The sequence below is a fragment of the Siphateles boraxobius genome, unplaced genomic scaffold (genome assembly GCF_051911475.1).
Source record: "Siphateles boraxobius isolate OS27281-9 unplaced genomic scaffold, OSU_SipBor_1 9, whole genome shotgun sequence".
Classification (NCBI taxonomy): domain Eukaryota; kingdom Metazoa; phylum Chordata; class Actinopteri; order Cypriniformes; family Leuciscidae; genus Siphateles; species Siphateles boraxobius.
The window spans coordinates 29737223-29749613 of record NW_027509219.1 but is presented as its reverse complement, the minus strand read 5'-3'; the positions used below and the strand labels follow the sequence as shown (position 1 = coordinate 29749613).

Here is a 12391-nt window from a genome sequence, read left to right as displayed (position 1 = left end):
TTCACAATATTACTTTTTATTATGTATTAAATTTTTTTTTATAAATAATAATACTCTGTATTATGCTGTATTTTAGTAAATAAATGCAGCCTTGTGAGCATGAGACCTCTTTCATAAACAAAAAAGTCTTACGAACCTCAAATTTGAAAAGTTAGTGTGCATAACATTTATATTACGCTCTTGGGGGAAATGGGTTTCAAATCACATTTTTTAATAAAGAAAATTTTTTTTAACTGTGACAGACAGACAGACATAATGATAGACAGATAGATAGATAGATAGATAGATAGATAGATAGATAGATAGATAGATAGATAGATAGATAGATAGATAGATAGATAGATAGATAGATAGATAGATAGATAGATAGATAGATAGATAGATAGATAGATAGATAGTAGGGGTGGAACGGTACATGTAGTCGTATTGAACCGAATCGGTACGGGCGTCACGGTTCGGTGCACGAATTTACACGTAGAATACACGGTATAAAAATAAATTAAACTCTAAATAGCGCTAAAATTCGCTCAATTTGCGTTTGGTCTGAACGCAGCATAATGAACAGACTGCGAAGTCAATATTGCAATGCTGAAGTGTGTGTGTGCGCGCGAGAGAGAGGGAGAGGAGCGGCCGCAATCGAACTGTGTGTGTGTGTGTGCGTGTGTGTGTGTGTGTGTGAGAGAGAGGCGCGGGCGCGATCGAACTGTGTGTGTGTGTGTGTGTGTGTGTGTGAGAGAGAGAGAGAGAGAGAGAGAGAGAAGCAGGCGCAGGCGCGATCGAACAGTGGAAACAAAAACATACTCAGTAAACATATAATTCAAACTGCAAAGTGTTTACATATATTTGTGTACACTCGCAATAAAACACAACATTGTGCTTTTGTCACACTCTCTTGTCAAACTGTAACCTACAACTGTCACCCAACCAAAATCGCACGCACGCACGCACACACACACACACACACACACACACACACACACACACACACACACACACACACACACACACACACACACACACACACACACGCACACACACACACACACACACACACACACGTAGTGTTTCCATGTTTTATGGGGACTTTCCATAGACATAATGATTTTTATACTGTAAAAACTGTATATTCTATTCCCTTACACTAAACCTACCCATCACAGAAAACTTTCAGCATTTTTACATTTTCAAAAAACATCACTTAGTATGATTTATAAGCTGTTTTCCTCATGGGGACCAAAAAATGTCCCCACACGAACAAGGATTTCAGATATTGCCATCCTTATGGGGACATTTTGTCCCCATAATGTAGGGTTTACCAGGCCACACACACACACACACACACACACACACACACACACACACACACACACACACACACACACACACAGACAGACAGACACAGACAGACACACACAGTTTTACTTTTAAATTACACATTCTACATTGATTAAAAAAGAAAATCAAATGTGGTTTTTAATGGTAGCCTAGTATTATTTTATACGGAAATCAATTATTTATAATTCAGATGAGAATAAAGTTAGGGTTGATTAAAATTAAGAAAAACAAATATATTGATCTGAAAGATCGCAAATTAATTTTAAATTAATTCAAACATACCAAACATATCGCAAGGTCTTTGTCTTTTTATTAATTTAATTAATAAACTAATTAAATTATATAAAACTATTGTCAGTGCACTACAAATAAACTGGTTCAATGCCTTTATTAATAAAACTTATTTAAAAAATACAAGGCTTAAGACATTCATAAAAATGCCTTCTACATTTTTGTTTTGCTTTTCACTCCATTGTACCGAAATCGTACCGAACCGTGATGACTGAACCGAGGTATGAACCGAACCGTGACTTCTGTGTACCGTTCCACCCCTAATAGATAGATAGATAGATAGATAGATATATAGATAGATAGATAGATAGATAGATAGATAGATAGATAGATAGATAGATAGATAGATAGTCACAATTAAACTTTATCTAGCTAATATAGATAGATAGATAGATAGATAGATAGATAGATAGATAGATAGATAGATAGATAGATAGATAGATAGATAGATAGATAGATAGATAGATAGATAGATAGATAGATAATCACAATTAAACTTTATCTAGCTAATATATGAACATGCTGGCCTACTTAATGCAATGGTTCTCTTTAACCTTTTCACAAAGCAACCGTTGGCATAATGTGCCTCGTCCCCAAATTCAATGGCATTGTGAACCAGAGCCCCTATTAGGCAATTCTAAACAATAGCCATCCTGTAACACCATCATAATTATGCCTCCCACTGCAAATTACTGGTCTGCAGCCTGTCTGAGACAGATCTGGACAAACGGAAAACAGTGGAGTCTACAGTGCGTTCCATCATGCTCCATTTCATGGGTCTGTAAATTGGCGTCACATCTGAACTTTATCACAATGAAGGCGAGGGTATAATTTTGAAGTTCAAATCACTAAACATCTGCGTATATGAGTAAAAACAATATATTCAGAAACATTACATAAATAAATAGTGGCCAAATCGTATTAACTTGCACACGTTATCCCTACCTTTAGCACAGCAATGAGCAGGTCATTTGTCAAAATCACTCATTTAAAACAGTGTACTAGACTCAGCATAAAGATACTATGGTAAAAGCAGCGCAGATTGGCAGCAGCAATCAAGTGATCCACCACTGTTACAACATGTTTACTTTTGTCTTCCACTTTGCCACTCTATTACCTTTAAAGACTATTATAAGAGTTTATTTGTCATCGAACTGTTTTTTTCCCTGCAACAGGTGTGCAAGCAGATCCTACTCACTGCTATTTCTGGTTTGAGTGCTCTGGTCCTTACGGATCTGAACTCCCTTGGGAATGCTGGTGCTACGTCGCAGGAGCCATACGGTGCAAGATTCAGCGCGACGCTCTCGGAACAGCAATGGACTGATCTAAGGAAAGGTCACAGAAGCCGTTCATAGAGTTACAGTGTTGGTGGGCAAAGGCCTACAATATAGACTCTGTAGGCTGAAGAAAGCTCATCTTCTGTGCTCTGACCTGTTACTTTGACCCGTTGACATGTGCTGCCCCCTTGAGTTTAAAGGGTGCCATTAAATGTGAGGTCATAATCAAAAGGATTAAAAACGCATTATTTTTTAACAATGACTAAGATTAACTATGTCTTGTCTTTGTGTGTGTGTGTGTGTGTGTGTGTGTGTGTGTGTGTGTGTGTGTGTGTGTGTGTGTGTGTGTGTGTGTGTGTGTGTGTGTGTGTGTGTGTGTGTGTGTGTGTGTGTGTATACCTCTCTTTTGTCCAGAAGAACTAGTTGACATTCTGCAACCAAGCAAAACTTGACCTGCCATCCGATTGGTTCTGATAGTGGCTGTCCACAAGATATCCAGTGGATTGATGAACCTTTCATGTCTGTAAAACAGAAACAGTTTTTGGATCATAAGTATGAGAAATGAGACAAGAAGATGAGGCCTTCATGGATCAATTACAACCACAGCAGGACCAAAGAGTGTGAGTCTAAGCAGCTAAAACATAAAGCCAACTGGAAAACAGTTCTATGAATGGACAATCCTTCCTGCTTGGTCTAGATTCAGTTATGAGTATTGTTTTGTATGAAAGCGCAACGCTAGGTTAACTGAATTAGATAGCCTTCAATTTAGTTAATTTAATTTGCTGAGTTTAAAAAGAAAATTTAAAAGATTTTTCTTTAGGCTGTTGTAGTGCACCTCTGGGACTGTGCCACGATCCTGTGACCTTCAGAACTGTTTTTATATAATTAGGAAAATGATACAATTTTGCTGGCTAAAGGGCAAGACACTGAGATATACATATTATATTGCTGAGACACAGAATAAAATATGAAATACTCTAGAAGACATCTGTTTAGTAAGACTCTGTAAAATATTAATACTCTATAAAAGACTTGAGAACTGATTTTTTCAATGTTGGTATATTTTTGGTGAATTCAAACTAAAATTGTAATATTTATTGTTTTTCTATACATTTCAGGTAAATAAGGGAACACTTGAAGACAACATTTACATACATTCAGATACAAGTCAACAATATAATGATGGCAGAATTTGTCTGAAAAGTTAAACTGTGACTGTAGGCCTAGCCTATCAAAAATGTCAGGTTGTTGGGGCAATTTGTCACATGCAGTATGATATAGTACCTAAATGTAATTTAATTTAAAATCACAGACATTCATAACACATTTTTTTTAATGATCAATGGATTGATGTTTGTCCATTGCGTACTTTAATGTTTTTGCTGTTTAATGTTTTTTTTAATCATAAAAATATTTTTGTATGACCATGACAGAGTGACTGAGTGTGACAACATGCTTAGACATGAAAAAAAGTCTGTTTAACTGTATCTTTAATGTAATCATGTCAAATAGTTTTTTGTAGACTGTAAGAAGTGTAAATACAGGAATTTACTTTTTTTTTTTAAATCAATCTACCCTATTAGAAATACTGACTGACTGCCCCAGTCGACTTCTCACTGTAAAAAAAAAAAATTCCAAACAAACAATAAACATCCACGGTAAACATATAACAGACAAACTTATTTATATAAGCAAACATATTGATAATATATCACATAGTAGCTACTTAAGAAAGCACGTTTCAGTCTCGAAACAAATAATGTAGGAACTCACCGATGACCCTCATCCAGCCCTGGTGCTGACAGCGGGTGATGTTAGGACCACTAAACATATCGCCAGCTTGCAGTTTTCAACATGCAACGTTCCTGGACATTTGCACACCTGATGGGCGCCTCATAATGACTGAATGCCTCGTCAAAATTAACTTTTGAATTATGTAAAACGAATGACGCTGGTTTGTGTTTGCAGATTGTTGACCCGTATGAGACGCGCGTGCCGAGAGTGAAGGGACAAGACACGTCATGTAATACCTTGATTAAATTAACGGATTAAACTCTCTGGCGAAGAAAGTAAGTAATCTGACCACGAACATAAATCTCGCTCTTTTTTGTTAAGTAATTTTTAGGTTAGTGGGCTACTTAATTCTGGAGAACAATTATACACTGATTATATTAAATCCAATGTCACAGAAATTAGATTTTGCCTTTCTCTTTTTCACTAGTTTCCTTCCTCTCAAGTAAACATAAATTATTGCAGGCCTGGCTCATGAATATTAGTTACGTTCCTTTACGTTCGCCCGGTAGGCCTACCAGATTGGGTGGTATAGGCAGACGTTGAAAGTTTGCGGCTCATGAATATTAATTGTGCTACTTTACTGGACGCTCTAAGGTTAACAAGGAATGTCAGCATCACGTAATTAATATTCATGAGTTAACCTTTTGTCACAGGACGTGTAAATTATGACCCCCATGACGACCGTGTCATTGACTCACAGGGGTTATGCATTTATTATTATTATTTTTTAATTAAAGCAGATGTTCTTGGCAAGAAAAAAATACATTTTCCTCAAACAATTCTATACTTGTGAAACGTGCCATTCTCTTCTCATTCACATGAGATGAAAAAGTGTACCTCCCAGTTTACATTTATACAGTAGTTATATTTGTGTATTATGCAGATTTAGGAAATCTTACACCTGTGATGGTACAAACACACAAGATCACACCTTTAAAATTATTGCAGACAAACTGTTTTAATAGTCTGAAACAGGAATGAATGAATAATGACACATGCAAGTTTACACATTTAACATGTTTGAACACTGTTCCAAAAAAACACGTACATGTTAACCATGTACTACGTTGATTGTGATGTATAGAAATAGTCATAAAAGCATTCAAAACTAATTCATTTTAATCTTATACAAAAACATTTAGTCTCTCTTTCTGAACCTTGTTAAACTCGTAACCAAAATATAAAACTCCTCTTTAAATGTGATCAAGTTGACAAAAAAAAAAAAACCAACAACATTGTTTTGTTAAATTTCACAAATGCTTTTCCATTGGGGTAATATTATAAAAGTAAAAAGTAAATACTTGAAATATATTTTTATAAATTTTTCCCTTTAAAATCAATTAGAACATATAGGTAAATTTATCCAATAATAGCTTGCATAGCTGATAAAACATGTTAATAGTGCAATAATAAAACGGGGCTAATATTATATCCAATTATATACATGTAAATAATAAAGTATTTTTAATAATGTTGTGTACTATAAAACTAATGAAGTCAAATTATAGAACCTGACAGCTTTAAAACTTCACATTACTTTCAATTTTCCAGTCAATCCAATAATCTGGTAAGTGGACGAATCCCCTTACAGATCCAGCTCAAATATAACAACAATCTTTGGAGAGCTTGTAGAAAACATTGATTTGACGGTCACATGTGGGTAAAGAGCCTAGATTCTATTGAAATGAAATGCAGATGATCAGTTTCCTTCTACTTTCTTAAAGCAGGTCTTGTATATCCAATCTGACATGCCAGAGCATACAAAAGTATATAAAATAGAAAAATACTTCTCAAAGCAATATTTGCTTCACTTTGGTTATATAATCACCAAGAACAAATTCAAATATTATGGTTGAAAAGGAAAGAACAAAGTGCTGACTAATATTTTAACAGCTAAAAAGTACCACTGTTAATCTTAGGTGAACAAATAAATGTCGCTATATATTCCTTCTGCAGAAATACTGAGAGATATGAACGAAACACTGAATTACTTTAAGTAAACTACTCTTGGAGATGTGCGCTCCATGTTTTATTAAACTCAAAACTTAACTGAAACTCACAGGGGCGAATGCTCTTAAACTGTTTGAATCTGAAAAACTAAACTGGAATGACTTCATGTTACATAATACTGTCCTTTATCTGCTACCTAATACCAGCTGTTATACTGTGTAAGGCTAGTATGCGTTACCAGACTGATTCATGCTTGTGATGTTTAAAGTGCCCTAAAAGGATACTGTAAATGACTTCAAGAAAAACAAAGACTTGATATAAGACCAGAATATCGGAAGAAAAAAAACCACTATATGTGGTTTGTGAGAAAACAATAAAAACAAAACTAGAGCTCTGAAACTATGGCTTTCAGAAAAGCGATGTGGGGAGAAACTATGGGGAGTTATCCATCTGCTGTTCTGTGATGTTCAGTAAGGTGTAGTTCCTTCCCACTCCACTAAATACTGCACCTTTCCTTCAGGTGTGATCCTACGGGCCAGAACCTGATACTTCTCCCCGCAGGTGAGCCTACCGGCCGCCCCAAAATAGCTGGTGATGGAAGACTTGAGGTGAGACAGCGAGGAATCGTCCTCGCTGATGCTCTCAAAGGTGTGGCTGTCGATGCTGTTCTCCATCATGACGTTACTCTCTTCTCCAGGCATGCTGATGGGGCTGAGCTCACGTTCCACCATCTCTCTTTTTGTGGCCAGCACAGTGTAATTAGAGGAGGGCAACTTCCTCTTCCGACTGCCCACATTTTTCCTGTAAAGAACATAAGCATAAGAACTTGCCAGTCACCGAAAAAATGTTTGTTCATAATATTTCAAATCTTTTCTGCTCATGTAACCAGAGGAGATTGAAATCTTCACAATCCAAATCTTGATGGATAAAAATCAAGAACGGAGTACTTGCCTACTACCGACTGCATACTTCCTGCTATCATTTCATTTAAAACAAATAAATAAATACACTACTGTTCAAAAGGTGAGTAAATATTTTCTTTTTTATTTAGAGAAATTAATAATTTGTATTCGGCAAGGACGCATGAAATTGATCAAAACGTTCAATAAAAAAGCCTGTTTTATGCTTCTGCGTCGAATCGACGGCGTACCCCCGCAGACCCCTCTGCGTCGCCGCGAACCCCTCCGCCGTAGCTCGACGTGCACCTCCAAAAAATTGTAACTACGCGTCGAGGCGACGCAGACCACAAGGGCTGTGATTGGTCAGATGCACCGCGATGCAGCTCAACCTGACGCAGAACCATAAAACGGCCACGACGCCGTAGGAGTGACGGCGTAGCTACGCCGTGGAGTTGACGCAGAAGCATAATGAGGCCTTTACTGACCCCAAACTTTTGAATGGTATTGAAAATAAATAAATAAATAAATAAAATCACTATAAAAACTTCTGTCCTAGATCATTTATGACATTAAAAATGGAAGGTAAAGATAACAAAGCATTGCATTGTTGGATAAAATACTGCATACATCACATATTGACAAAAGTCCAGATATTCTAAGCACACAAACAAATAAGCAAACTGCTCAGTATACATTCTATAAACTGCAAATATAAAAATATTAGTATTTTTTACAATTTTATTTTATTTCAGGTAAAAATTACACTATTATTTAAATATTTTTCTATGTATTATCCAGCAAAAAAATATTAAAGAAATGTTAATGTAAAAAAGGTCCAGTTGCATAGATGCACTGAAACTGTCCACCACAAGATGTCCCTGTTTAACACTGAATTTTACTTTGCCGTCCTCTTTCACTTGCCTCTGTGGGCGTTATGGCATTTTAAAGGTCATACAGCAGAACTGGACTTTTAGGTTTTTTGTTTTTTTTTCATTCTGTAAATCTTCTGGGGAGTTTCCAATCTGCATAAGCTCTGTGATGACCACACATTTCTGCCCAAGGGCATGTGTAACATGGGAAATCACAGCAAGATATCAAAATCTAATGCTGAGAACCTCCATTTCAGAATCATTACAGCTGCTAAAATGGGATGTAGAGCTAAACAGTATTAGTACATGAAAGCCAAGCACGGAAAGCAGATATGTGTTTGTGAAGTGTTTGATCTAGCCCACAACTAGGATGCACAGTAGGGGACAGGGATCTGTCGACCCTCACAACTTTTCCAGTCGAGAAAATCCAAGTCGTGTTTATTTTCCTCCACCCTCTCTCTCCGCCTCTTTCTAAACACCCTAAGGAACACTGCAAGAATACTAATGAGCATTCATATCCTAAAATAAATAAGACAAACTATGGGAAAGATTTCAAAGAGTGAGTGGGGACGTTTGGCAGTCTCTAACCAGCCATCCATCCAACTCATGTTCTGCGCACAGGCCTTTGCTTTCTTTGGTTGCGATTTCTCCAGGCCTAGCGCAGTGGGTGACAAAATAAAAATAAAAGTACAGGACAAATATAAGGGATTACTAACTGTACAAGTATCTGGCCTGCAGGACATGAGGCATCTTTACCAGGAATTTGAAGAGCTTCAGAAGAAGTGGTGACTCAACTGAGAAAAAAAAAAAGCTCTGCTCGACAGCATCAATAACGCTCCACAATGGAAATAAAGCTTTGTAAGGAAGACGAACGGGCAAGAGGTAAAGAGATAAGAGGAGGAACCGAAGATTTCACAAGGAATGGTTCATCCACATATAAAAATCATCATTGTTAGTCATCAATAGTCATTATTTTTCTAATAATTATTTAGAATTTTAAGTAGATAAAAGTTTCAGTGCTATTTTGATGACACGAGGAAAAAAATAATGATTAAGTAAATAATCAGGTGAATATTCATTTGAAGGAATGTGTCAATCACCGCACAATAAACAAATATACAGTAAACACTTTTAGGTCACACTTTAGTTTAGGGTCCAATTCTCACTATTAACTAACTGTTAACTATGATTTTTGACTCAAACTCCTAACTACTTCTTAATAATAGTAAATAAACTCCTAATTACGGCTTATTAATAGTTAGTAAGGTTGTTAAAGCTGCAGTCGGCAAGATTGAGTGGACTTGGGCAAAATTTTGAATGTTTACAACTCTCATGTCCCTCCCCCACTATCGATGAATACCCTCCCACCGAGTTCGTGTTCGTCAGTGCGTGTGCACCAGGTTTTCTGTGAACGCGCCCCGTCTCATCAGCATCCATCAACACCATGGAGCTAGTCAGATACCACATTTAATAACAGTAGCTTTACTACTGTTCTTACTCTCGTACGAAAGATAGAGTAGCATTGATTCTTCCAAAAAGCCAAACTTTATCCCTTCATCTGGACATGTTTATCCACCTAACACGGGTTCACACGGATTTCAGTGCAAACAAGGCTAACGAACCTGCCCAACAAGTGCTAACGTTAGCTATCCATATCAACACATTTGGGCAAACATACTTAGATTACTAACATAACACTAAGAAATAAAGTAACTGGTTGATAAAGCACAATTACCTGTGGAGAAGAAATGTTGCAAAGCTCTGCATCCAGCCTGAACCCAATTAAATCACGTAAATCTCTCCACCTTTCAAATGCCGATCCGATGTGGATCCTGGTTTTATTACGGGCACGGTCGCTTTCTTTCTTTACTTCTTTCTTTTCAGAAGGTGTTCTCTTTTCCTGTGTTGTTTTTGACCTCTTAGCTCTTGAGGTTAACCGAGGAATTGGAATCTTTTCCGCCATCACTCTTCCTTACTGCGCAAACTTCAGGCGGTTGCATGTGATTGTAACGTGCGCGAGGGGTGGCGTGTGCACAACCTGTGATTGACAGTCAGATCTCACACCCCCCTGCGCTGATTGGACCCGATGATCCGGGACGGGTGGATTTTTCCAAAACAAATAACACGCTCCAGGTGGAGTTAGAAGATCGGGGTTTTTTTTCTAAAAACCACTTTATTTATGTTGTTCTGTCGGATTATAGTGTCGATTTCACTGAATATGATAAAAAAAATGTTGCCGACGGCAGCTTTAAGTTTAGGTATTGGGCAGGATTAAGGGATATATAATATGGTCATGCAGAATAAGGCATTAATATGTGCTTTATAATATCCTAGTAATATGCATACAAATAAGCAACTAGAACTGGTCCCTAAACTAAGTGCTACCCACTTTTATAAATGGAAGCTAAGCAAGGTAAAAAGCATCTAAAATCGGTTAAATTTGGTTTTTAAACTCAGACTGTGGCCAGTCAAATCTGGTTACTTTTGTATGATTATTTCATGCACAGATAACACTGAATCTGTTAACACATTTTATCATATAAATTGCAAAAATTAGAATTGAAGTGCTGTAAATGTACCCATCTAAAAAAAGAGTTGCATCTCAAAACAACAATTCAGACAACTTTTCAGATAATTTCATTGTTGAATTCACATTAATTGTAAAAAAAAAAAAAGAATTATATATATATATATATATATATATATATATATATATATACACATTTGTTTTTATTTTATTATTATTAAAACTTCTGCACTCACAAGCATGAGCATAAATAGAAAAATACATGTTCACTATTGATATAATATATAAATTATAAAATACAAATACATTTTTTAAAGATATGTTTGAATCCTAAATATTAAGAATTTTGGAAAAAGATTTTATATTATTTATTAAATAAAATATTACATATTAAACAAAGGGGGGGGGGGGGGTTTACAATTAATACACATTTTTATATATTATATAAATTATTATATATTATTATATATATATTATATATTAGACTTTTGCATTTAAAAAAATTTAAATTCCCGGCTATCTCCAGGTTTTTCATGACCAAGCGAACCCTATCTCTTAAACCCCTCAACTTCCATTTTAAGTTTACTTTAAAAAAAATACAGACTGAGGGATGAGTCTGGGTAAAACTGCATAACACCAATGAATCTGTGGTAAATCACTAACATGCCACAGGGGAGGTTGAAAATACCTGGAAAATATCTCTGACCTTCAGCGCTAAAGGAAAGCCAGATACGAGACCTCAATAGCTGACAGACCGACATCAAAATTCCTAACTGACTAATGGCAATCTCGGTTCAGACATGGTTTCACTCCCATTTTCAGCCTCCACTGACTCCATCTTTAAAATAAACAGGAGCAAACAAGTGGCCATAACCATAAATAACCCATAATCTGACCATATTTCTCTGCGAGCTGTCAGAAGCGGATTACACACAACATCAGGTGTTGATGGACGCCTGTTATTCCTCTTTAACTTGTGGGCAGCGGAGTGCAACCCCAGCAGAGGAGGTGAGAATCTATAGTGACAGCTGCGATACCAAATTGTCCCACTACAGCAATATTGATTACGCTGCAGCAGCCGTGAAGAGGGCACTTGTGAAAGAGCAAGATGAAAGGTGTAGAGGATACAGGCCTGGAATTCCAGCAAACCCACCATGGTCATTCCAGCGCCCGAGTCAAATTGGCAATTGCTCGAGCTCATGTATATTAAAAAGTAAAGCGTTTAGAGGCACCCTGCTGGCCCAGTGGTTTAGATGATATCATTGATGTCACCACTTCAAAAGTCATGACAAATTAGCTCCCAGAACACCAAGCTCGCATTGAATGGAACCGCAATACCACTTACTGTAAGTTGTAGTACAGGGTTAGCATCCATGGTTTCCATGGCAACAGGGTACCAGCGGGTTTGGAAAATGGTCCACTGAAATGATGCATTAGGTTGACCTCACG

General features: G+C 36.7%; 2 protein-coding genes across 4 annotated transcripts in view; both read right to left on the bottom strand.

Annotated features, from left to right (window-relative positions):
- Positions 1-4876, bottom strand: part of dab2ipa (DAB2 interacting protein a) — a 128370-nt gene extending 123494 nt beyond the window's left edge. For both annotated transcript variants that reach the window (XM_077223859.1, XM_077223860.1), the window contains exons 1-3: positions 4677-4876; positions 3303-3424; positions 2825-2951 (exon numbers count right to left, since the gene is read on the bottom strand). In XM_077223859.1, coding sequence (XP_077079974.1) covers positions 2825-2951; positions 3303-3424; positions 4677-4734 — 307 coding nt within the window. In that variant the 5' untranslated portion in view covers positions 4735-4876. The remainder of the gene's footprint in view (positions 1-2824; positions 2952-3302; positions 3425-4676) is intronic.
- A 753-nt stretch (positions 4877-5629) lies between these two features.
- Positions 5630-12391, bottom strand: part of phf19 (PHD finger protein 19) — a 29283-nt gene continuing 22521 nt past the window's right edge. For both annotated transcript variants that reach the window (XM_077224214.1, XM_077224215.1), the window contains exon 15: positions 5630-7448. In XM_077224214.1, coding sequence (XP_077080329.1) covers positions 7115-7448 — 334 coding nt within the window. In that variant the 3' untranslated portion in view covers positions 5630-7114. The remainder of the gene's footprint in view (positions 7449-12391) is intronic.